Source organism: Anas platyrhynchos, chromosome 18, assembly GCF_047663525.1.
Source record: "Anas platyrhynchos isolate ZD024472 breed Pekin duck chromosome 18, IASCAAS_PekinDuck_T2T, whole genome shotgun sequence".
NCBI lineage: Eukaryota > Metazoa > Chordata > Aves > Anseriformes > Anatidae > Anas > Anas platyrhynchos.
Genome location: NC_092604.1, coordinates 9750001 through 9776533, shown reverse-complemented (window position 1 = coordinate 9776533; position 26533 = coordinate 9750001). Strand labels below are relative to the sequence as shown.

The window sequence follows — 26533 nt, the reverse complement described above, 5'->3', positions numbered from 1 at the left end:
AGACAGGCTGAAGTTTTTTATGTTATATATATTTTCTTAATAGGTATTTTGCAGAGGAAAGGAGAAGAAAAAGATCAAGGAGAAAAACCAAGGCCTCAAGTGAATAAGGAGTTGAAACAAGAGAAAAACCAAGTTTTGCATCCCCACTCTTCCAAGACATACCACTTGGCAATACTCAGCATGGGGGATAAAACTCAAGTCTCACCATTACAACAGAGACCAAAGAGAGGGTTAGCAAGGTAACTGCTCAGATTGCATCACCATTTAGAATACAGCAGGTATGAATACCAATAGCACAAGTTACCTACGCAGTTTCTTCAAGAAACAGGAAAATAAATAAAAACTTCAGTAGCGTGCTCTCTGATGTGACTAAAATAAAGCCGTTAGATATCAAAGCATACGTATCCAGAATCAGCATTGAAATAAAGAGGTTTTTGAAGATACTTTGTCCAAATCATTGTTACCTCCTGAGCAAGAGTGTTTCCTGCATTTCTTTACTGACTGAAAAGGATTACTGCAGTGCTGCTATTTCCTCCAATCCTAAAATGACGTCTTGGTACATAGCCAGTTTTCTCTACTTATGTTTAAGAAAAGCTCTAGGTAATATAGTTGTTCTGAACAACATTTAATATATGCTTGACTCATAGCACATTGTTACTCAGCCTGAAGACTTGTCACTGAACTTTATTTTATTAGCATAAATCAAAGCAAAAAGAGACAAAAAATAGTTACCCCTTTCCTGCCTAATCAATAAAGCTTTAAAAAATAAAATAAAATTCCTGAATTGCCACGGGAAAATTTGCGTTGAAGTCAGAAAAGTCCACCTTTTTCCCTAAGATGCCCTTTCAAGGAGATACATAGTTCAGTACCTGAATGTTTTCTTCCTTTGCATTTTAAAGAGAATGAATAAAAGAATACCACAGAATTATTCATCATTATTTGCATGAAACTATAGCAAAATCAAGATGTTAAAATCCCATTTGCCATACCTTTTTTTTTTTTCCAGAACACTTTTTCATAAGTCTATTTTCATAAGTCTTTTCATAATCTGCCTCTGCCTTGTGTTAGAGACATGGTATTGAGCTCAACAGCTATATGATTTGACTTAATATAACTATTTTTCTCTTTTAGGACACACAATGATAGCAAATAAGAACAAAAACAGAAAGGTCAAAGAAGTCAGAGAACAAGAAACCAGGGATAGATAAAGGGCTCAGCTCAGTACGAACATATTTTCACTGTGAATAATGCTGGAAATGGTGATAATATACTAAAATATAATTCAAAGACTAGCCAAATTTTACTGTGTTCAAATTTAATTCTATCTCCAAATTGCAGATAAAGGCAGCATTGAATGAAAAGCAAAAATCACCTGCAGATAAAAAGACATACAATACTTTTAAATTTGTATACCGCACACCCCATATTAAGATTTATGCAGCTGAAACTCTTCAGTTGTTTTTTGTTTGCTCATGACATAGAATATACAGGTACAGACTTTTATATGCAAAAGTGTAAGCCAGCTCTTTCTCACACATAATAAGTACCGCTAGTAACTGGGGAAGCCATGATAAAAATGGTTTTATTTTAAGGCCTCTGAATAAAACTCATGACAACTGGTATCACAGTGCTCTAGTTTACAGACTTCAATCACAGAAATTTTAAGCTCAAAACTCGACACCCCAACAAAGAAAACAATTATTGAACCAAAGTTTGTCACAATCCCCCACTGTTCTTTCACAAACGTAACAGAAAAAGCATCTGTTTTGCAAACCTGTGGTTCTGCTACAGCTGCCCTTCTAACAGTTCCTGTTCCATTGATGTACCAGTAAAGCAACAGAACATTTTATGGATTCCTGAATTAGCAACCCTTTAAAGTTAATATACAAGGGGAGAGTTCTGTTTACTGGGATCTGTTATCATTTCATATAAAGGAAAGAAAATCTACCCTCCTTTTGATTCCTTCATCAACTTCGCCCTGTGGACTCCAGTGACAACAAGAACTTTTATCATTATGACCAAGTTTTTAGTAGCATAGTGTTTAGACATCAGTGACTCTTGTTCTGTGAAAAAACACGCAGCTTCCACACACTACAAATATGCTCAGTACGATGAATAATTGCTTAGCGCTTCATTTTCTACATAATAATCATTTTCTTATATGCAACTAAATATTTCAAGCAGTTTATTAATTTTTTAAGTTTAGTTGTGGACAGCTCTGTGTTTTTGGCATCAGTACACAGACCGCCTAAAGTGTTGATACTCTATGTCCTCAAACAGTTTCTAAGTGTCCTCATAATTGCTTGTCACCTGTAAAAGAGGTTTAGATCCAATGCAAAATTAACATATGGTGAACAGATGGACTCAGAACAGACATTTGTCAAGAAAGTACTCACACCAAAGACTTTTTGGCTTCAGCCTTTTAGGACCTTCAGAAAAGTGCTACTTGAAGCTCCAAGTCATACTAATCAAGGGAACATCATTCCTCAATGACAATCTCGTGTTGTAAAAACTTATATGCCCTGTTATGAAGAAGAATCCTTGCAACTTTTCTGTTATCAGAGTGCCTCCGAAAGTAGAAGAAACAAAATATTGCTTCCATAGGGTACCCCACCCACCCACCAGGAAACAAAAATGCAAGCACAACGTTTTCATTATTATGGATTTTTTAATAAAAATAATTACAATAAAAAGTTAAAAATAACCCCACCCCACCATGCAAGCCCTTCAAAATAGTCCATTACTTACTGAGGGGGTAAGACGAGAGTCGTTGGCTGGGCTTTGGGTCTGCGTTTTGCAGATACTCCCATCTGGTTGGCTGACCGCTTCAAAGACTGCTGATTCAAAAGGCCAGATGCTAGCCCTGCATGGTACTGCAACTGGATAATAATAATAAAAAAAAAGAAAAACATTAAAATATACACCACTGCAGCACTCTGTGTCAGACCTCTACAATCTGTACCACCTTATTAAAATCACAGCCGGCAAGCTAATGTATGCTATTTCATGTATTGCTTGGATAGAAGATGATATGAACAAAAGCATATAAAAACAGCCTGTTGTAAAATAGATATTACAAGGAAATTATGCCATAGGGAAAATAAGATGATGAATCAAAGACTTTCTCAAGTCCTAACTCTCCTGAAGCTTGGACTTGCTTTTAAACATTTAGACAGCTCCTCCTCTCAAGGGATCAAGCATCCAAACTATCTAAAGGAAGGTAAGAGGAAGAAAGGTTTGACCCTTTCACTGTATAAACATTTTTTAAAAATAACATACTTTTTTTTTTCTTAAACAAAAATACGCAACATTCACAAAGAAGTTTCTGCCCTCTAAAGAAAAACCTAGCCTTTGAAATACTTACTCACACATTTCACTAGCATCGCAGAAGAAAGATTCACATTCAGCAGCTTTCTCCTCTAACCTTTTATTTTAATTGCCAATAAAAAAACAAATTTATGAAGGACATACGTGAATTTACAAGTTTTGGAGCACATTCTCACTGCTTAGATCTAAAAACAGCCACAACGCTGTGTCTGTCCTGCAACCAGCTTCAAGTGCAACAAGTTTCAAGTTCACCTCTGCACACTTTCAGCTCCCCGTCTGGAGCAGGAAGGTGGGCGCAGAAGCTCACGATGCAGTGTCAGACAAATGCAGCCCCTTCCATCACTCCACAGATTTGTTCTGAAGAAGGTGACCTGTTTAACAGTACCAACACCGATCCCATGATCCTCATTAGATAGGAAACTGGGACTTACAAACGTTCAGAAAACGAAGTGGTCTAGGGCAAAGCTGTTCTGGGGGGTACTGACTGAAAACGAAGGAAACAGCTTGGTAAAGCCATCTACCTGAAAACGGGGATTAAAATGAGCGAAGCTATCCAGTGAGTCAATCTGTCCCAAACACCAATACTTAGGGCAACCCAAAGGCTTTCTTTCTACCAGGCCCCTGGCTTAGATGGCTGCTTTGCTATGTGCTCTCAGCCACGGCAGGGCATGAGGATGCACAGCGTGGCTAACGGGAAGAGAACGGCAGCACTCAGCCGCCGAGGGGAGGGCTGGTTTATTGCCCCAACAGCTCATTTTAGGCCAATGAATTTTGCACGAATTTGTTTTTCTCCTACAGATTTCTGGAATGCAGAAAATCAATGAGAGCAATGGACAGCACACTTTTGAAAGGCGATGTTTCAAAGTGTCAAGGGCTTAGTTTTCAATCTTCACCACCGGAATGTGCAGCGAGAGCAATACGCGGGGAGATAAAGGGGAAGACAGCTCTGGCAGAAGGCCCCTCTGACTCCAGCATTGTGCCCTTCCCTTTATTTCCTGCATCTCGTTACAGCAGCGCTCCTTCAGCCATCTCGTGCTGGTGACACCACCCCGTTACGTCCTCTGCTCAGAACGACATTGACAGGTAGTCCAAGCAAATAACATCGTGTGGTCACTTGCTCAAAGACAGACGTAATCACAGGTGCTAATCATAGATGAATTTTAAATGTAACCTTTGGAAAACATTTCCTAACCTCCTGGCTAGCCTGACATTTCGCGGTCAGGCACGAGAAAAATAGGAATTAAAAATAAATATATTCTAAAAAACAATCCTGTCCTTGAAGGCTGACTCCTAGTGATTAAGCCATTTTTATTAATTATAAGTATTTATACATAATCTACCTCTGCTTCCAAGAATGCAGATCCAACTGTCAAAATCTATAAGGGCCCATTAAATATTTACCAAACCAGCCTTATAATGGGAGAAAAGGTCAAAGTTAATAAAACTGACAGGCAGCTTCTGTCCAGCTTGACTTATACATTATTAAAGCATCACAAGCTGTACTGCACTGAACACGCTCCTTTTTGGGGGCAGAGGGGTATTAACTGAAAAGACTGGGAAATTCTTTATTAATCGTTTGTTCTGATGAGCAGAAACAAGGCTGAAAGTAGTGCCAAAGTAGCACCGGTAGCATCAAAAACATCACCAGGAGATTTAGTGGTACGATGCAGAATGAAATGAACGTCCCATTCCATGCATTTTTCCTCCTGCACAATAAATACCCTTTTCTGCCAGCATTGCCCACGACAGTAAATCTTAGCTAAAATTGTAATGGTCCCCTCAAAATATTTGCTTACAGACACGAGAATGCTATTTCCAAACAAACTACCTTCGCTCAGGGAACCCACACAAAACGTACTGTCAGAAGATATTATGGGTACCAAAAAGCTCACGTGGGTACAAGGGAAGCCAAGATGAGCCCAAACCCTTTGAGGTTACCCAACACCTGCTTTTGACTTTTCCAACCTCAATGATTCTATGACTACTTTGCCCATTTAAACCATCAGACTGGTAAACAGCAATAGCTTTATCCATAAAATAGGTAAATATACACTAAACTCCAGTACTGGTGCAGCACTAGGTGTAGGTGTATTGTCAATCGTTTCTTTATCAGGCACTGAAGAAGCCCCAGCATTTGGAGGCAGGCATCCACGTCCTTCAGCCCAGGGGAATTCCAAGTGGTTTACACAACACTGAACTCTTTACTTCCTTATGAAATACTCTAAAATTTCACCAAGATTGATCCTTTTTTTCCCCCCAATACATGCAGATGAAGCATAAAATCTATTTCAGAAGACTAAGAAATAAAACAACAACAAAAAAATCAATTTATATCAGTTAGCAGCTAAGATATACACCAGTGCCAACTTGTACAGTTTCATGATAGCTGATATTTTTCTTTCAACCGTGGTTTCAGGGATGTGTGAATTCCACATTTTAAAAATCAAAAGAGACTCTCATTCTTAACAACATCAGAAAACTACTGAAAATAATACTTTAATACATACAAAAGCTTTACCTGAAGGTAAATAAAACAGAACTTGGATTATTTTTCATTATTTTTGAGATTCACACTTTTTTTCCTAAATGGCAACATGGCCTATATTTTCAGAAAGAAAAGATTACCACTAATGTTTTACAGGTGCCATAAGTCACATTTTCACAGTGTCTGAGTATATGAAAACTCCATTTGTATATTAATGGTGCTCTATCTTCCTCACAAAGTCAAATATATCATAACAAAGCACTCAGGAGTCACTTTTCTCGCAGTTGAAATGCTAGGAGGGCAATTTCTTCATTCACATAACATGTCTTTGGCTTTAACATGAACTACTTTGAAAAAGAAAAAAAGCTTATTAGAGAATTACAGACTGGGTTTAATTCCAAAAGCGTATTTTTCAAAAGTTAATCACATAGGATCTTCTACTTATTCTATCCTGGTGATTTTTTCCTTACCAGAATCAAGGCCATTCACCTCCTAAAACCACCAAAACAAAGAACTTCCTCCTTCCCCCAGAAGATCCCACTACCTTGCACAGATCATCTTTACAGTCTGGAGTAGACAGAATTCTGCTAAGCCTACCTGCCAAGGGGCTCAAACCACAACACATTTGGGTCCCTTCATTCAACGTATACGTACATCATCTGGACAGATTATTACCCTACAGTGTATGTCATGAAGCTACATACATGTACACAGTGCTAATTCAAAGCTTTTTAAATTAAAGCTTCATTATTAGAATTATGCTTGGTCTAAAGGTCTTTTGTTTACATAATTTATGGGTTGGAGATTTTGCCTGCGCTGACTGCTGACCAAACAAGTCATTACACTCCACTTACTTATGAGGCCACGTAAAGCTGCAGAAATTAGGGCGTGGGTTGGGGAAATAATCACTTGGAGCATTTACAATTGATCATCTCAATTCTCAGTTGCACATTAAATTTACATATTACCATTATTCAAAGCTTTTTAAGCACCAGTTGGTTTGCTTAAAAAAAAAAGTGAAATCAGAAGGATGACTTTTGTTTGTGATCGCTGCACCCCGCAGTGACATGTTTTCCAAAGATTCTTATCTAAATATGTACAGACCACACATGTAAACAGAAAGGCATTTTCTCAAATATAAGTAATATTAAAAAGAAATTATTTGCACTTGGAGAAGTGGAATTTTACAGAAGTGGCCGACATACTGATTCATCATGGAATTTTCTGAGCTCACTGCAATACTGCCAAATGCATGCACATTTGCTTCCTTTTAAGTTGCACAGTTCTTTGCCCCCCATCATTATATTATTTTTCCCTCGTGGCTAACGAGGGATTTGTCTATCACGATAAAACTCCGGTGGTTCTTTTGAAAAGAGCAATAAGCAAGCAAGCAGGACACTCCCCCAGTTTCATCTCTGCAAACTAAAGTAGGCAAGTGAGAAATTACACTACCCTAATTGATATTTTTTAAGCTTGTCTCAGATAATGAGGCTGGTTTGGAAATTCTTTTTTTTCCAAACAATGTTTGATCATTTTCGGATGGCTGAATTCTTAACTTGGCCAGAACAGCATCAATAAACCAAAAGAACAGAGTCTCCAATTTATTTACGCGTTGCTTTTCCTCTTGTTGAACTGGGCTGCAGGCTTTTCAATTAACAGGAAAGCTAGACATTGTGCTTTTGCTCTAGTTTACAACTTAATTAGGATACTTTGTTCTATTTCATTATTTTTTAAAACATTTATTCCCCCAAACACTTTCTAGTTTACGCGATTATTTTAACAAATACCGATCATCCATGATGGGAACAAAGGCTACCCCCATTTCGTGCTTTCTTATATCCCTATACAGAAGTTATTCCCTCTTTTCCTGAATTCCCTGATCCAACTAAACTGTGAAACTAATGAGCTCGCACTTCTGTTAAAAGCCTCTTGCGTGCAACTGCTCTTATTTGCATTGCAGGGAGATGCACGGTGCCAGTGCCTCCTCTGGCCGGTAACACAGCAGACGTGGAGCATTTTGTGGACATCTACCTACCTACACGTGCCTCTGCACGAGCAAGCTTATTCCCCTTAAGGTCTCTCCACCTGAGGCTCCGGAATTGAAAAAGAAGTTGTGACATGCATATACATGATGCAATAGTAGGAAAAGTATCAATACGTTTCCTCCTTTTAATGCCTTGTCTTCCCTGTATCTTTTATTTCATTGTCTTTGGATTCATACTTTTGCTAACAGCACTGTTTTAATTAGTGTCAGATTTCAGCCTTAAACTGTGTTCATCCCGTACTGTTCTTCCAAAAACATTGAAGTTCTGCTGATGAATGACTGCATCAATGTTCCCTCATTCCAATACTGCTTGCAAGTCTTTGGCTTTTTACCATGCCGAGAGCGCAAATTTGGCACTTTCTTCAAGAAATTGGTCAAAACTTCAGCATCTGCATCCTCGCTGCCAATAAAATCAGCTGCTCTGTTCCAAGTCTCTGCAAAAGCCACTCCTCCTCCTCAGGTTTGATTTTTTTAAGAAGTGTTTTGGAATACATTTAATACCTACACCAGTGACATCTTCATGCTTTTTGAATAATGTCAACACAAAAGGACACTGCACAGCCAAAGGCTCCGAGGTTCAAAGGGATTTTGTATTTAAAATGGATACTGTCAGAGTAATCATAATTTAGGGCTACATACAACACTTACCTCTTCAGAAGAATTATTTTAAGCTTAAGATGCTTATAAACAAGTACAGGTGTTCTGAAGGCTTTGAAAATAACTATTTCCTGAAATGTAACTACATGGAAATAAACTGGCATTTCACTGGGTATGTAACTACCACCCAGACGTGTAAGAGCATCACAGAAAGCAGAATAAAATTATTCTACTGCATTCTGCCTGTAAATGACGATAAAAACTCATGAATCATCAAACAGTACTTGCAGGTAACCCCGAGTTCAAGGACAGTAGCTGGTACATTGGTGGTCAAACCCAGTAGTAAGGACATGGTGTCACTCTGTATGGCACAGTCACACCTACTCACACCTGTGTTCACTTCATGGATTTCACTGAAGTCTAAAGACCCAAGAAGTGCACTTGACCAATATTCAACAGAAAACCTAAATTCTTCTTTGACAACAAGACTATCTTTGCATAGGGCAAATAATCTGCAGCAGGGAAAAGCCAACATTAAAACTCAGGACTGAACAAGGACACGATTTGTATCTTCCCCAGTGCTGCTGTGATCCCTTAAAAAGCCACCAGAACACTGGACTGAAGACACTGCTCTGATGCTAAGCTTATCTTCTAAAGCCCCAGACTAAATCTTTGGTGTCAGGGGCTCAGGTGGCAGCTATGTCAGTATAAAGCTTATGCAAATCCAACCAGCCCAAAGTGCGCAATGAGGCAAAGGGAAGGAAGACAGTCCAAGAACACAAGAGGGACATCTGGTAGTAGATGGAGCGATGCAGCAGAAATGACCCTGCACTAGCACCACTCATGTGTTCTCACCTAATACATTGAATTTAATTATTTTAACTTCTGCTAAGTGCCTTTCCTTAGCTTTGGTCACTCGCACAATAATTAAAATGCACAATTTATTTAGTCTTGCAAACCCCCATACCGAGTATCCTACAGCTGTCAGCCTAGCCACTGTTTGTTCTTCCAGCAGGCTGAAACCTGGCTTCATGCAGTCTCTCTGGCCTTCCTGAGGAAGTTGTGCTCGAAGAGCTGAACTCCAGCTTATAGTTCATCCTGACACAGGTATGCCACAGGCAGATGGATGCGCTCTGCAAAGCTGCGCCAGATGTTACCGCTCACTTCTACAGCAGATTATCACACTTCCACAGCAGCAGAAGGGGTTGTGTGAATACTCTTTAAGCTGTTCTGGCTGAACTTGCCAAAGCAGGAGGTAATTCTTGCTTAAATGGTTACTTTTGCTAATACATAAAAGTAGAAAAGGAGAGAAGAAAAAAGCCACCTCTCCTCTTGATTTTTTTGCTCAGTTTTCTCGTTCATTCTTAGCACGCCAAACACGAACCTGTCTTTCTTTACATCTCGTAGGCATCACGACGCAACGTTGCTGGGAAAGCCAATTTCCTGCCAGCTAGCAAGGACAACTAATAAAAGTTTTAAGCAACAGTTAAGATTTAGAACAGCGTATGCAGCCTATTTCCCTATATGAACACTCCTGCTATAGCTTTAGAGTGTTTGTGACCAGTTTAACTTTATACTCCTTTCAAGGCATCATAAGCTAACCCACAGAAAGCACTCAGACAAAAGAACAACCAGTCCAGGTCAGTTATATGCAATTAAAGATAACTGAGATTCCCACCCCATCCCTACTAACAACACGGATTTTCACACAGGCAAACCTCACAATCACCATAGGCAGCTGCAAGCCTTGGATCTGCCGCATTCCAGAAGATGAATGTTGAAAAGAAATGGCACATTTTGCCCCTTTATAGCATCACACTCAACCCAGAATGGACACATCTAGAATCTTCCTGGAGATGACCACAACTAAGGCACTCACAAGCAGAATGTTGAAATGTAATGGCCAACAAAATCTGAAACTGTTTTGGTTTTGCCATGGAGTAATTAAAATGCGTTTTTCTGTCCTTACTCCAGTTTTCTGTGTTCAAAAATGAACAACACATATTTGAATCCTGGTTTTCAACCTCACATTGACTTCTGTCTGGGTGATGCAGCAATTCCAGTGCACTAGGCATCAAAATGGATTTTACTACATCAATTTGAGCAATGTGCTATTAAAAATATTGAAATATGACCAAACTTTATTAGAAAAAATCAAACTCCCCACCTTCAGTGATTTTTGAATGTCTCAGACTGTACTACATGTAAAATTCCGCTTTTGAAAAAATCAGTTTAAAAGAAATTCCAAGCTGAGCATTGAAAAACTAGGTGCTTAGAAAAATCTCAGTCAAATTATTTCTTTTAGACTTCAAAGAGTTAAGTTATGGTTTTAGGACTGAAAACAGAAACTATCAGGTTTGATTGATAAAAGTGTAGCTTTTAACTAAGACTGAAAAAACTGAAGACTGGCAACATTTTCTCCAGAATAATATGCTTCCTCTGCTTTTTTTTTTGCACAGTGCACATAAATCAAAGAAATGTTAAAGAGGCTCATACATCACTGGCTGGCATTTCTAAACTATTTACAAAATCTGTAATAGTCAAGAGGATGGAATACATAGAAGTGTGACCAGAAAAGTTACTGAAAGAAAAAAGGCGGTTCTTCCACCCTAGCAGGGTTAATTAAGGTTGGAAATGACTCCTGATGGCAGAATTCAAAATACTAAACCAAACCCATCGTGATAACGCAGGGTTACACGAAGCAAACAAGACCATAGGTTAGCCAAAACGGGGAGAAAGTGGATTTGAATAACATGCTCGTTCCACAATTAAGCACAGGGTTCTGAAAATAGATAAAGCAAATGATCCATAATGCTTGAAGTACATGCAAAGGCAGGGCTGACTTTGCAGCAGCAGAAAGAGCCCCAAAAATATCAATAACTCTAGTGCTGAGCTGCGGATCCATCCAATTTTCACACCCTGACATCTGAGCATACAACAGACTTATACAGATGAGGTTTTCCTCAACAACTTTTACAAATGAGAATCTCATCTCCTCTTCTGAAAGGAAAGGCATGGATTATGGAAAGTTTATCTGTCCATCTGTTGAAGATGTCACACTCTGACTAGAGAGTGCAAAAAGCAGAGAGTTGTTTTACAACCAAATCCAAAACTTACTGCAGTCTGAACTAGTGTAAAAGCCATATGCTTTGCAAAAACACCTCTTTTGCTACACTTTTTTTTTTTTTTTTTAAACCGCAGCACAAAGAGTAACAGTTCAAAAGCTGCTGTAATCTTTATTTCTGAAAATAGATCACATTCTCATCTTCCACACTCGGGTAAGCAAAGCGACCAGAATCAGAAAAACAAGGAAATACTATAGTGTGCAATACAAACTAAAGGAGACAAGCTCCAGTGCAGAAGTTACCCACAGTTTGCAGGTACAGCAGCAGCTTGGAAAGCCCCAAAATGGGAACAGGATGGATGATGCACTGAGCAGAAACATTTGGTGGAATGCAACAGAAAGTGGTTTTACAGTTTTCTCTGTCAGCGTAGAAGATTTCAGTAGGAGTATTTCAGATGACGCTCGTGGAACCTCACAAAGATCTTTAGGATTAAAACAAATGGAATACACTTTGTATTATTTTCATGGGAGCTTATAATGATATTGTAATTAACTCAATCATACCACAAGATTAATAGCCTTTAAAATGCTCCTAGTCATTCATTACAGGCCTAATTAAAACTCTCTTGGTGCTGAGCCAGCAAGAAATATAAAACCACTTGCTAACTACCCCTACATAAGTATACATGGTACTATCTATTATCTCTAGCATGCTATTTGTTTCCATGTTTATTGTTCAGTGAGCAGTCTTTCTTTTTAAGAAGAAGTAAAATATATCAAAGACAGCAATAAAAATGGTCAGGACACCACTTCAGTGGAGGCTTCAACACCTGCAACAGCATACCAGCTCACTACAGCTAACCAGTTTATTTCTAGTTTCACTGCAATAGTTCAGGGCTTCTACAATAGCAGATGCCTTTCCTCCCACACATCAATTAATTTGCAAATGCACTCAGGTTGTAGAAATAATGAAGTGCCGAATGCTTTTCTATTGGCAAGTGTTGCTGTCAGGAGGTGGATGCTGTAGGCGAGGTGCTAAAACGCGCTGCTGCTATATGCATGCCAAAGGAAAGACATGCCACACGAAACTTGGTTGACAGCTAACAGGGCATGTCAATTATTTTATTTACCCCTCTCTCTCACTGGCACCAAAAGGAAGAAACCCCCTCCAGAAAGGTTTTTATTGTATTTATCTAGGCATTTACAGCACACCCTTTATAGTGGGATCTGAGCTTTTGTGCTGACCCAAGAAACGTTTCATATTTAAAGGCTAACATACAGGAAGAGAGAAGTGATTTTTCATGCATTGTTATATATGCTAAGAACGCTACATTCAAAATCATTAAGGTTACAAACGAAGCATTCAATAACTACGAAATGCTTGACTTGATATTGCCCATGCAATCCAAATCAGTCTGCTTCTGGTGAGGATTCAGACTGATGACACACTTTTTTCCAAAGGACCTCAAGTTACCACTGCCTGCAGGATTGCATGGGTGAAACAGGCAGTTATTCAGCACCCGCTTTCATGCACAAAATGTTATTTACAGTATTCCTCACAGTGCCCACACTTATCTTCTCAGATGCCTTCTATATGTTTTCCTGCTTTATCTTATTTTATAAATATTGTTAAATTTGCCTTCAGAATTCTTACTCCACTCACACTGGGAGTAAAGTGGTGTAGGATTCCTACAGACAACAGCAGTGGGCAGGTGCTCAGCAATTCTTTCTTCAAAGCAGCCCGAAGAGTCTTTATGTTGGGTCGTGAGCAAGACTGGAATCTTTACATCCCTTCTACCACTTGAAATAAAGGAGTGGTCAGCAGCATTTCACCATTACTTTATGTCTCAGCTAGCCATTAATCAGCATTGAAGCAGATCTTGCTACCTATACGCTGAAAATATGTTAAAAATTTGAAAGTCCAGAATCTCAGTTAAGTTCTATGCTTTGGAGGACAGCATGTTCTCATGGATACTGACCCTTCACATTTTAAGTCCTCAAATCAGAAGGCATATAGTTAGTGAGTCCAGCAGGGACAAGAATGAACTGCACTATGGGTCAGATCCTGGACAGTTGGAGTCAAGTCCAGCACAAGTTTCCGAGGAAATATTAAGTCAATCTAAAAGAACCTTTGTGAACATTTGGTCTTGCTTCTTTCCTAACTTAAGCTACTTCTGTCTTTAGAATTTAGCTAACATAGCTAGAAAAAAAGATGTGTTCACCACTGAAGTCTTCCAAGGAAGGCAAAACTCGTACTATCTCTCTGCAGTGCTTCATTACCATGAGCGTTTACACCAAGCACCTCATCACTGCAGTCTGAATAAACTTCCATTTTTAAATATGAAACAAATGTATACCAAATATATATATTCAAATATATATATCACATTTCCTTGCTAAAATGAAGAAGCCTGTTACCTCCATCCCGACCCCGTAAAGATGCTGGTACGAAACAAGCGACTCATCCGTTACCTTTTCTTTTGTGAGAGGTATAAATTGAACTGGTTTGATCATACAGAGGGAGCACATGAACCCAAATGCTTTTAATCAGTTCTCATCGCTCAACCAGAGAGCACAGATTTAACAGGTACCTGAACAAATGGTAACCAAATAGTTGTACAATTAAAATAAGGCTTAAAACCATTTTCAAGGTTTAAAAACTGAAAGTGTTATTAGAAAAGGTACTAACAGGTAAGAAAATTTATTGTTAAAAATAGATGATTTTCTGCTTTTAAAATATGCAATTTTCAGGCTGACCTTGTCGCCTTTAAATTTTTATAGCATCTTCAGTTCCAATTTAAGATTTTCATACTCGGTAGGCAAGGCTTCTTATGTTGTATATTAAATTCAAGACACCTCCTTGGCATGATCTGCAATATTAATAATATAACAGTACCAATTTCAGGAACAGCAATGTAGCATCAACACATGCATACCTACATGAATGGAAATTTAACCGTGTGCATCATGGAAATCTTTCATACATCACAGAAAAAAAGCAGGCCTGAGATAGCTCAAAGATAATTTGAGATTTCCGCTTTTGCCATACAAACGCCTGACCTTGTCATGCTTCACAAGGTAACACCAATGTATCTGATGCAAGAAAGCATATGCTTCTCTTTACTGGATGCAAAATAGGAAGAGAGGAGGGAGAGACGATGATACTCGGGGCCAACCCCAAGTTTCTGAAGAGCAGACTCGCAGCTGCTACTATTCAGCACAAACGCCCCCCCTCCAAGCCCTAGGATATTCACAGAACTAATTGCCACGGGAGAATTGAAACGTTGCACTTTGGAAACAATAAACACTACAAATTCCTTGTTTAACTAGGAATTTGTACTGGTGTTATCAAAAGAGCTTTAACTTGGAGACTGAGCCGTTTTTAAGTTGCTGTGGGACTGAGTTAAAACCACAGGAAAAGCTAAATGATTAATTTTTATGGATTTCAAAAGAGTTTGGCATACATTTGACTCTTCACGCCTCAGCTGTCCTGCAGGCACTCTTCAATAACACCATTACCCCTTACCTGTCAACCATCTAACCCGCAGACATTTCAGCTCCATCTATATCTGGACGTACCTTCTTTCTATATCCTCCTGCTAATCACTAAGCCAATCTCCAAGGATCACAAAACAACAGCTCCTCCGCACCCCTGTTTAAGGCAGCAAGCAAACAGCCCTCTCGCTGCTCTGTGGGCTTCATTATTAATGAAATAAAAATTGCAAACATTAATGTATTGCTTCAGGCGACCATCGTAAAAAAAGGAATAGAAATTTAGCATGGCTGGCCACGGTAGCTTACTTGGAGTATTTACTGGAAGGTAAATTAGGGGTGCTCATGACCGCAGTACTATACACTAAATAATAAGATGGGATTGGAATAGGTAATCTTCTGTACACCTTCACCTGTCTGAGCCTTGCGTTTCCTCCATCAAACCATACGACCAACTTCTGTGATTATTTCAGCTACTGCTCCCTTTTCTACTGAAGGCACAACTGCCTACAAGCTGTGATGGTATCTTGGTCAGAACAAACAGACATCGCTGGTCTTTTTCTCTCATTTTTATGTTTTTTTTCCCCATTACCGGTGTGGAGGGGAGGGGGTAAAATCGAGATAAAAAAATTATTTTAATTACTTGGTCTCTTGACAAAAGCCTGACCCATACAGAAGGGCAGCAGTCCTGTGCCCCACTCCCATACCTCGTGCACTGACTCAAACAGCAGCAGCAGCTCAGGAGGCGTCAGATGCTTCAGGGACCCAAAGGTCTCGCAGCTGTCGGGCACTGGATCCGAAACACACAGAGGAAAGAACTGTCCTCCTTGCTGTTCAATTCATTGTGTGGTATATTATCAGAACAGGCCCTCTATCCTGGGATGGAAAACTCTGAAGCATCCCACTGATTTAGGAGACTTGGCAGAAGCAAAAATCCCACTTTCTGATTTTTGTTAAACAAAAAAAAAAAAAACAAACAAAACAACAAAAAGTCCACAGGATGTTTTAACATGTTTCTATTACTCTCGCTACAAAGACTTTTGTAAATGAGGACACTACCTACATACCTCCCAAAGTTTATTTTATCAAGCCAACGATTTAGGGATACAAACAATGAACAATTCATTCAACTGCAGGTTTTTGCCTGAGGCACTAAAAAAAAATAAATAAAAGAGCAAGTAGAACTTATAAATGATGCTGAAAGAGCCAAAGACTCGCTCCTGGCACGCTAAGCAAGCGGGAACAATCAAAAGCCATGGAGCAGTTAGTAATTTATACTACTGAGCCTAATGCTTGGACAGTAAGGGAAACAGATGGCTCTGCAATATGGAGATGGCTCTGGGAAAGCAATCGGCACCGGGACACTGCAAGAACCTAGCAGCAATGGTTTGTCTGGTTGTGGCAACAGCCACAGCAAACTGAACCGCATCATTTCTGGGCATTAAAAAAAAATAAATAAAAGCAAGTAAAACAGAACAGAACTTCTCACTTCAGCAAGCTTGTATTCCTTGGTTTAATTCAGGTTTTTTTTTTTAGACTAAGTTGCACAGTTCTGGGCAAGTAAAGGAGCACAAACTGCCCGGCACCAGCAGCCTGCCTCTTCCTGTCCCGTCCTTCCCAGTAATCCTGCATCACACAGCACGGCCGGGAACGTCAGCTATTCAGTTCTACTTTTAGCTCTGCTTTAAATAAAAGTCTGCTGAGTGAGAGCTGCATAATGAAGGCTCAAAACCATGGAGATGGTACAGACTGCAGTGGGGCAGCATTACCAGCGGGTGGGGGCTGTATCTTTTGGTTTTCCTTCTGGAAGACTTATTAAATTGGGCAGAACAAGACCAACATTTGGCAAGGGACATTTGCAACTGCACTCTGGAGCAGACGAGCAGCCAGCTGATTTCACACAAAGTCCCACTTCAGACCCGGGGACCTGCAGCACACATACACCAAGATCAGGAAAGGACTTGGTGAGTTAACTCAGTTCAGTTTTCTTAAAGTATTACATTTCAGAGCCATCGTGCCTAAGAGATGCACCAGTCGTGGAAGGACTTCTACGAAGCTAAAAGTTTAGCCTGTGACTTTTCAGAAAGACCAAAGCACTTTGTGCTCTGACCACAGGAACCTCTTACAGCCCGCCTGCAGTGAAGTCAGAGGATAAAAGTGCAACAACGGGGGGCCCTGATCAGCCATAAAGCCAGCAGGGTTATTTACTATCAGAGTAGAAGAGTAAGTTGTCAATAAGAAAAGTACTTTCCTCACTAAACTTCCCATGGTTCGGGAATGGGATCACAGGTACCGTTTCCGTAGTACCGTTACCTCTCCGTGTTCTCCAAAATCTGAACTTTTCCTGTGAGGCTGCAACAACTTTTAGAAGACAACTTCCAAGATAAATCCTGTTGCAGATGAGAAAAGCCAGCAAGTAAATATACCGATGTGACACACAGAGTAACAGACAGACAACTGGGGACAAGCGGAGTTTAAAAAAAATGCAGAATAAATGGGCTGCAGCATTTCCAAAGCCCAGTGACAGCATTCTGAAGGCGTACGCAGGGCAGAGCTCTGCAACAAGTCAGCGCTCGAACAGAGCTGACAGCCCCTCTCTTTAGTTCGTACAGGCATGAAGGCACAACTTTTTTATTGCACTCAGTAAACAACCAAGCACTACTGCTCCCTAAAGCGATAATCAAGACAGGCATTACAATAAACTCATTTTAGGGAATATGCTTTCAGAATGCATTTCTTTACTTCTGGATTTAAGCCTGATTGTACATCATGGAACAAGAATTAGAACAGAACCTGCAAAATAATTACCAGCGAGTATATTCACGGTGTTTGCCTTCCATGACAGCTGCCACCAGTAGTGCTCCTCTCAAGAAAACAAATGATTAAGATTGATTAAATACCTACTTTCCCTAAATACTCTTGACAATACTGAGATTTTTCTTTCCTTTTTCTAATAGGCATTTTATGTCAGCAACTTATGGATCCTGTATTAAAATGTTTTCGTTCACAACAGCAACCTGCCATTAGGACAACCGAACTCAAGACAGAGCCCTGTGATTTGAAGGGAAAGTAATAGGAGGAAAAAAAACAAAGCCAGCACTGCAGTATAACATCCCTGCTGGGGCAGGGAGGGGGACTTTTTTTTTTTTTTATAAAGAAAAAAAAAAAAACTTGGAAACTTCTTTTCACACAGAAACAATCGCTTATAACCTGATGCTTCCCTGAAATCTGGAAGCTTCATGACCATACGATATATTCCTGGTTTTAAGCTCTTTGAAGAGCCCTCAGGTGTTGTTCTCATCTATTGATCAGGAGGACATGCAACTGCAGGCGCGAAAACAACAATCACAGCTCCAGCAGTCTACGTGCACCTCTTCTGTGCTTTAAAAAATTCGTTGCCTAGGTATCCTCTTATTGAGGACAGACACCACCAAGGGTTAAGAAATAAACAGATCTAAGCAACTCACAAGAAAACAAAACCCAAGCCAGTCAGTCAAGGCACTGCTTGACTTCATCAGCTACTGGGAGAGTCACAGAGGATTTGCTGCTACTCTGATTTGATCATGCAAGCCTCCGAAAATTTTGCCTGGTCCATTACTTATTTAGAAAATATTCTTTCCGCATTTACCACAAGCGTAGCGAACACGAGACATTAGCTTCCCCGATCTCACATTGTGGCTGACAAAGCAAAACGTAGACCCAAGTTAGAAGGCCATCAGAGCACTGCAAGCCTCAGAAAGAGGCCACCCTCAACAAATGCACAATAAATGTCTTCTCAGTCCACTCAAGCACATTCCTCAACTAGCGCTGTCTGTCAGTGTCTCTTAAAAGCAGGATGCTTACAGAAAAGCTACAAACCCTCAATTTCTATGCATTTGGGAATTAGTGCATTTTGCAAGTTAGCACATAGGAAAATGCACTAAGGACAGTTCTTTGGGAGGTAATTTGGACTCCTGGAGTCCTGCTACCAATAACGTCTGTATAATGTAACTTACACATTCCCTACAGCAGCCATGTTTGGGAAGTAACTCTAAGGGTCATCCTTCCGTGTACTGTTAGCCCTACAAAACCCTTGCCATGGCATGACCACTGGCACACTATGATCAAATACACGCAAACCACACCAGAGCAGCACAAAGTTACTTGGCAGTTTGCTTGAAGGTTAGCTAAAGCATTTGCAACGCAGCAGCCTCCAGTGCAGGAGCAGTTCCCGTGTCATTTAAGTCAATTCCATGTTGAACACTGTTTCTCTTCTGTTGCTCTGTGAAAGACCCAGACAGAAGAACAGTAAAGTTATCCGTACAAAACCGGAACATAACAAAATTGTCAGGAAGGAAAAGTCTCTAAGAATCATAAAAATGTTCTGGTTTATCAGCTTAAACTAAAACTCCTTCTTTCTTCACCAATCCCTTTGCCATTCCAGGATTCCTTTTGCTTTGTTATAGGAAAAATGAATTACACCCAAGCCCCTGGATGCCCTCCCTGCCTCTAGTTCACGCAGTCTGCTGTGTCAAAGCAGCTGGCTCATTCAGGTTGTTGCAAAAATTATCAAGGAATTTATTCACATCTGCACACAGATACGGTTGTCTACTACATGGAAATATGATTTTGAAACACCACGTTTACAAAATTGCTTTGTCTCTATGAACTACAGAACACCAAGCTGTCACATAAAACACTAGTGATGAGATTTTCTTTTGATTCCCCACTATCAAAGGTGTCCACCCCGTCAGAGGGCTGTGCAGTGTCTCCCTTCCATCTGTGCCATGCTCTGAAGGGACAATGCCTTCTCTTGGATGCGTTAACTCTGGCAACTGAGCAACATCTGACATGCCAGCTCTGCTGCAGATCTCACAGAAAAAGAGATTTGTCTCCTCCATCTCTGTAGGGTGTAGGGGCGTCCTTCCACCCACCTCACATCCCCCAGAGGGAAGGTGTTGGCTTGGAGGACGTCCATCTGCCCAGCTCCCTCCTCGACGAGAGCAAGCAGGCACATTGACTCGCGCCCTTTATGTATCGATGCTCCAGCTGAGTAAATTAAGATGTACAGGGGAAAAGCAAAGAGCATCAGATGAGGGTATACAACTCAGAAAAGCATAGTAGCAATTTTATATCTTCTTCAATCTTGCCGAAATGTGATTACAGTTGACCTTTAAATCTAGGGGATCAACCAATCAATTCTGCTGGAACAACCCTGTCCGTGTGATCTAAGAGCATATCCATACTTAAAAAAAGAAACTTTCAATGGCTGCCTGGCACAGTCGTTTTATTTTGCTGTAAAAGTTACTAAGATTTGTCTCAATTGATTTTACTTGCAAGAAAAACACAACATCAGAACTGCAGCATCAGCAGACACTAAAGGTCTCAGCTTCTCGCAGGATGAATGCGATATCAATAGTTATTAGGATGTATTCATACAAGGTACTCAAGAGGGATGGAGAGAAGATGCTGGTAATCTCACTTAATCCTAACACAACCCCAAGTCAGGTTCCTTGGACTGTGGGAAAAAAAAGATTCAGGGAAAAAGATAAACGCTCCGCAGTATTTGCCAGGCAAAACATTGAATTTGGAAGCGAACACATATTTAACAGCTCTTTAAGTAGTAAAGCTTTTGTGTCATGTTAGATGTCAGGTTTTATTTCAGCTGATAAAATGTGCCTTAACAAATAACCCTGGAGATGTTTCAGGATGGTATTAGCCCATAGCGAGCTCAGAACCAGGATCAGCACTGCCAGCAATCCCACTCGTCGCACACTGCCTCGCTCAGGTTTCTCAAAGTACTCCTGCAGCACGGTCATTGGATAGGTTGGAAGACAAAGACATGTAGAATGAAATGAGTTGTGAAATTCAACCAGCAAGCTAAGGAGAGAGGAAAGAGGACGTTCAACTCCCAAGTCCTTCCCATGCCATTAGGAACCTGGCAACCCTGCTACTCTTGAAGCCTTCCCCTTCCCTTCAGAAATGTTTTGAGATGTCCACGCTCAGCACCATCACACACTTGTGTTCACACAACCAGACAGCAAACTCTTTTCTGCAGCAAGTTACTAGCTTCACTCCACACTACACGCTAGGGTTTCCAAAAGACCCAGGAAATTGGAAAGGAATTTTACCTTTTGCTTCTCAGGCACAAGAGAGCTTAGAGATGGGATCAGCTCTGTGATCTGTGAAATTCCCACAAACAGCTCGGGAAGATGCACTCAGCAACGCAGCTGACGACCCCCCACCAAAAAAAAAAATGGTGGCACTGAGCAAACTGAAAATGCTACATTGAAAATTCTGAAAATACGAGATCTGACTCCGGAGTAAAACTGAACCATGTGGCAAGCCAGAAAACTCGCTAAGTCTGAGTGCAGAGACAACTGCAGAGAAAACTCTAAATAGAACCCAACCGAAAGCATATGGGCAAGGCAGGGAACATGGGAATAAAAATCGCATTAATGGGAAAACACACAGGGATGTTTTCTTCTTAAAAGTCACGTAGGAAGAGAAACGTACATCCAGCCTCAATGAAAGAGGACTTCGGGGGGAGGGAAAAGCTATTATTCTTTGAATGCAGCTTATTTGATGTAAAAGTGGCTTTTTCTCTGAATGGAGAATTCTTTTAACATAAAGAAAAGCCAACTTTGCAAGGAGAGAGAGCCCGGTAACACTGCTGTAGTTGAGAATGTCATGATTTCCATCAAAAAACTGTTTTGCAGAGATTAGGAACAGCTGTTTCAAACCGAATTAGACTAAAACTGGAAACAAGCTGTCAAGACCCAAAAAATATATTTTATACATAAAAGAATGTATTTGATTCAGCTGTTTTATCATGGTGGTCAGCCAAAAGAGGGAAATAAAGTAACACTGTGAGATTCCAGACGCTGTCGCAAAGCCTCTTCTCATTTTTAAAAGTGAGTTGCTCTTTATGTAGATTTATTTCTTTGAGCGTTTGGAAGAGGAAAAATGTCAAACAGCTCATATCACAGATTCTTGAATATTTTCAAGCCATGGGCAGCTTAAAACAGTTTAAAAGACACCTGAGCACTTTTTCTGCTCTAGTCCCCATTCTCTTCGGTTTCTGTAGCAGTGACAGGATGTTTGCAACAAGGAAAATACACTCAATTGCTGTTGACGTGAAAAGATTAAAATAAGTCACTTTAACCCAACGCTTGCGAGTAACAGCACATGTATATGGCTCCTTTCTGTGCATGCCTGCAGATCCTAGGAGGCTTTTAGTATTTTCAATATCGATTTCCACAGGAATTGCAATTTCATGTAATGAGAAATAAACACATTTATTTTAGAACTGCAGAATGTCACATCTAGATATAATTCATTTGTGTCTAATATCCCACAGAATATATAGAGTACCTATAACACTATGTTGCTGCCAGTTATAAAAACTTGCTTAGCAAATCCAAGCACAACAGGCAAATTAATCAGGCCTGGCAGTGGTTTTGAATACAGCTTTCTTCTGAAGGCTAAGTCTGAACATCAAAGACCACTGTGATTTTATTACGTATTTTAAGATGTAGCTGTTGTACTCCACTCTCCAACCCAATCTAAAGTAATCTTGAAAATATTCTTAGCATTTCAACACGTTCATTACTTTTCATAACATAATGATATACACTAATTCTACCCAATAAGTATATTAGTTATTACTATCAGCTTGTCAGTGTGTGTGCCTTTGAAGAAATGTTATCTGGGAACAAGCCAGTTCGTGAGCATTAAAAAAAAAAAAAAAAAAGCAAGCTAAAAATGCATTCCCTGGAGTTTGCAAAGACACCAGGCAAGCATGCAACTACAGTTATGAGCCATTTCAGCTCTCAGATTACTCACACAGTCTAGCTTTAGGCGTTTAAGTTGAGCACTTCAGTTCTCAGCAAATTCAGCGAGCACCAGAGCATGACTGCACGCTCCGCACTAAGCCAAGAACCTTGCTACAGAGCACAACAAGGTAACTGCTGCTCGGGGTACAAAACCTTTTGATCTTGCTGTGAAAAGATCAAAAATGTAAAAGACCAGCACCTAGTAGGATCAATCAGCTTTCACTAAATCTTCTTCTATTAATCCAGAGGACATCTTTTCCTGCATGTACTGTAACTGAACAAATGTCTGTGGCTAAAATACTTCACTCAGTTTTGTTTCTTGTGCAAGTGGAAGCTTTATATTCATGACATTTAAAATCAGATTAAATAAACAGCTCAGACTTGGGCTAACCTTAGATTGGCAGACAAGTTGACAACTCATACTGATAAGTCATCTTCAGCTGTAGCCTCCGGGACTGCCCAACTCCGCTTTAAATGCAAGCTGAAAGCAACAAGAGGTACCAACCACAAGAGGAGTTCGCAGTGAAGGAGCTCTGAGTGCAATGCCCATATTCTCATCTGTTCTCCATCTCCCCGTCCCCCGACTGCCCCGTTGTAGCACTACTCAGACTTCTACGGGGCTCTCAAGCAGCAGCTCTTTACAACAGAAGCGAAGTCAGCTCTGGGTTTTCTGCAGAAGAGTCATTCATTCATCAGGGTTCTTTCACAAAGCAGAACAGAAGCCTACTGCACAGAACTGAAGTATCCCTAAAAGCTGGGTCAGGTATCTGGCCAGATCTGAAGTAAAGTTCACCTGCAAAAATAAACAACTGCTCCCCACACGCACACACACACAGGATTATGTGAAATGACTGCATCTACTGCAGAGTGTGAACGTCCTAAGTGGCTTATCCAATGTCACGAGTGAAATCTCACACCTTTGAGAACAGACAACTTTCTTCAAATCATCACCCACTTCATTTAACAGAAATATTTTGAAAACATCAAATTCTCTCAAAGGCCATCTAAGATCAACTGCACATCCTCTGCACTACACCTCTGTATCACAACCAAAAAGCAGGCATCTGTGGGAACAGCAAGGGTACCACTGTTGTGCTCCGGAATTTCTTACTCCCATTCTGCAATTGTCACAGCACCAGTCACAAAATGACAATGCTACTGCAGGGTAGGGGATTTTTTTTTTTTTTTATCTGAGGAAAATCAGAAGCAGTACACACTCAGGTGCATGTATTGAGGTTAGAGATTTCAAGAATGGACTTTCCGTGTTACATATCTCCAATAGTTAAAGCTCAGAATTAACTACTCCTGAACATAAAATCCTTGTCACATTTTTACCAAATGTAAATTTCCATGACACGGTATCCGAACTAGTTGTCTGAACTGCACTTTGATTACATACAGCTCCTTACCCAGACCATCTTCACATTTATTAGGTTTTAGGCAACTTCCATGTTTTGTAGCCCAGTTATTAGCAGAGTCTGATCAAGATACAATGGGGAGGAGCTGAGTATTGCTCATATGCAATTCAAACCATCAAGTCCCTCCACAAACTGAGGGGATCAGCTTTAGTAACTCCAAAAAAGAAACGCAAACGAGATTGGAGATGAGTGCACTTCTGCATAAAACCCAAATAACAGACACACTGCAAGATCAGACAACAACAATAGCAGAGAGCAACAGGGTGACATCATTAAAATTTCCATTGTGTTTGATTTCCTTTAGAAGCTACAAAAAAAACCCTTTTCCACAGAAAGAATACCAATAGGATGTTTATCGGCTTTATCAGTTATTTTATATTAGTGTTCATATTCCTTGAATACCCTGCATATGAAGGTCCCCAAACACTTTACAAGCATCTTTAATTCGCTTCAAAGAAAGCGAGACGCAGCTTCCTTTGAGAGATGAGGACCCCAAAGCGGTTATCACTCCTACCCGCAGGTTGCAATGGGGAATGTCAGAAGCATCTTTGGTTTTCCCATACTATTAAAACCCTACAACCTAGTCTAGAAGAACTACAAATAACAGGGGCCAGACCTCAGGAAATTCTCTCAAGTGAAACCACAGGTACATCTTACTATTTTGGGTAAGATTCTGGTTTATGCTTTATGAGACAATTTAAGCCACTAAAATAAAACAAAGTGTTTGGGCAACTCTGTAAAGACATGGGGGGAAAAAAGACAGAAATCCCCAAAATCACAGAACATTAGGAATTGGAAGGGACCTGGAAAAATCATCTAGTCCAATCCCCCATCTCACACATGATAAAATCATCTGCTTGTTGGGATTTTTTGTGCAACCTTCCACACAGAAAGGAAACTAACATAAAGGTGGACCCTCTTTTCCTCTGGAAATGTTGCCATGTACATAAAAAATAATTTTAAAACAATACAGAAGGGCCCAGTCTTTATGTATCATAGACAACTTTACAGACAGCCACAGAATTCAGGAAGTTGTATTGATTTACCAGAGAGAATCTAAAACATTAAAAATAAGGGTTTTGCCCAACAAAACAGAAGAAAGCTGTTTTCCACAGCTAACAATCCCTGCCTGGTTCTTACATGAGGATGAATAAACAACTCAAGTTTTTTAAGCACACACAGGCTTTACAATAGCAAGCTCTTAGGATGACAATGAAGGTTCGGTGATGCTCTCTTTCTACTGCACTCTTTGCTGGGGCAATTAGAGGGACTGGAGTCTCTGACAAAATCCTCTTTGCTTTCATGGTGGCCACCACGTGCTGGAAGACAGGCAGGCTTTCATCACCAGCAGCAAGTCAGGCTGAGCCCCTGGGAGAGCACACAAACCCAAACTTCAGAGGAGAGCTGGCTTTGAGGGTTAGTGACAACACTCCTGTAGTTCTGCAGTCCCATTCTTCTATTCCATATTCTTCAACTAATCCCTAGACAGCACGTTGTATCGTTGCTGTATTGCTCAGCTTCTAAAAGTAAAGCATTTTATTCCAACCTGATGTCGGTACCATGACTTATTCATCTACATACTGCAATTGGGTGTGTGTGCATGACTTAGCTTGATCCCAAGTCTGATATTAATATTATCAATGCAGTTTTAACCAATTTGGCCTGATGACAGCATGACACAGGTTAAAAGGGGACATGATCACTGACTTACACACCATACAACTCGCCATCCGGCACCAACTGTTTGAAGAGTTCCTGCAGAGGAGAAAAGGCGTTAGGGGAGGAAGAACTGGGAGTGGGCAGAAGTGTTTTGGTTAAAATAGACCGACATCAATCAATTCCGTCCTGAAATAGGCTAACAGCTAGAGCATTAATACTTAGCAAAGAAACAGGAGAAAAATACTCATTAGCAAATAAAGGTGTTGCACAGCATTAAACAATTCCCACCAGCTGACAAGGGGGCTGTGATTTATGACAGTGTGTATTGATATATCACTTCCCATAATTAGGAAAAGTGAGACCAGTACTGCTTACAGCATTATTTGGATTGGAGCTTTACAAAATACTGTTGAAAAACAACAAACACCAGGCACCACAATAGCAAAACACCTTACCATCCTCTCAGGCTGTTTCAGATTTGAAATGAAGTACTCTAACACAACCCAGCAAGAAAGGCAAACTCCATTTGGACCCGTATAACCTCATCTCGCAATAACATCCTAGTGTGAATTATTACAATTATAACTCTGGGAAGATCACAGATATAAAACATCAAAACCACATAACAAGCCA

General features: G+C 40.2%; 1 protein-coding gene across 1 annotated transcript in view; it reads right to left on the bottom strand.

Moving 5' to 3' along the window:
- The window catches only part of MED27 (mediator complex subunit 27), a 93574-nt gene that overhangs the window by 56325 nt on the left and 10716 nt on the right, over positions 1-26533 (bottom strand). Inside the window, exon 3 of the mRNA XM_027470617.3 lies at positions 2749-2879. Coding sequence (XP_027326418.1) covers positions 2749-2879 — 131 coding nt within the window. The remainder of the gene's footprint in view (positions 1-2748; positions 2880-26533) is intronic.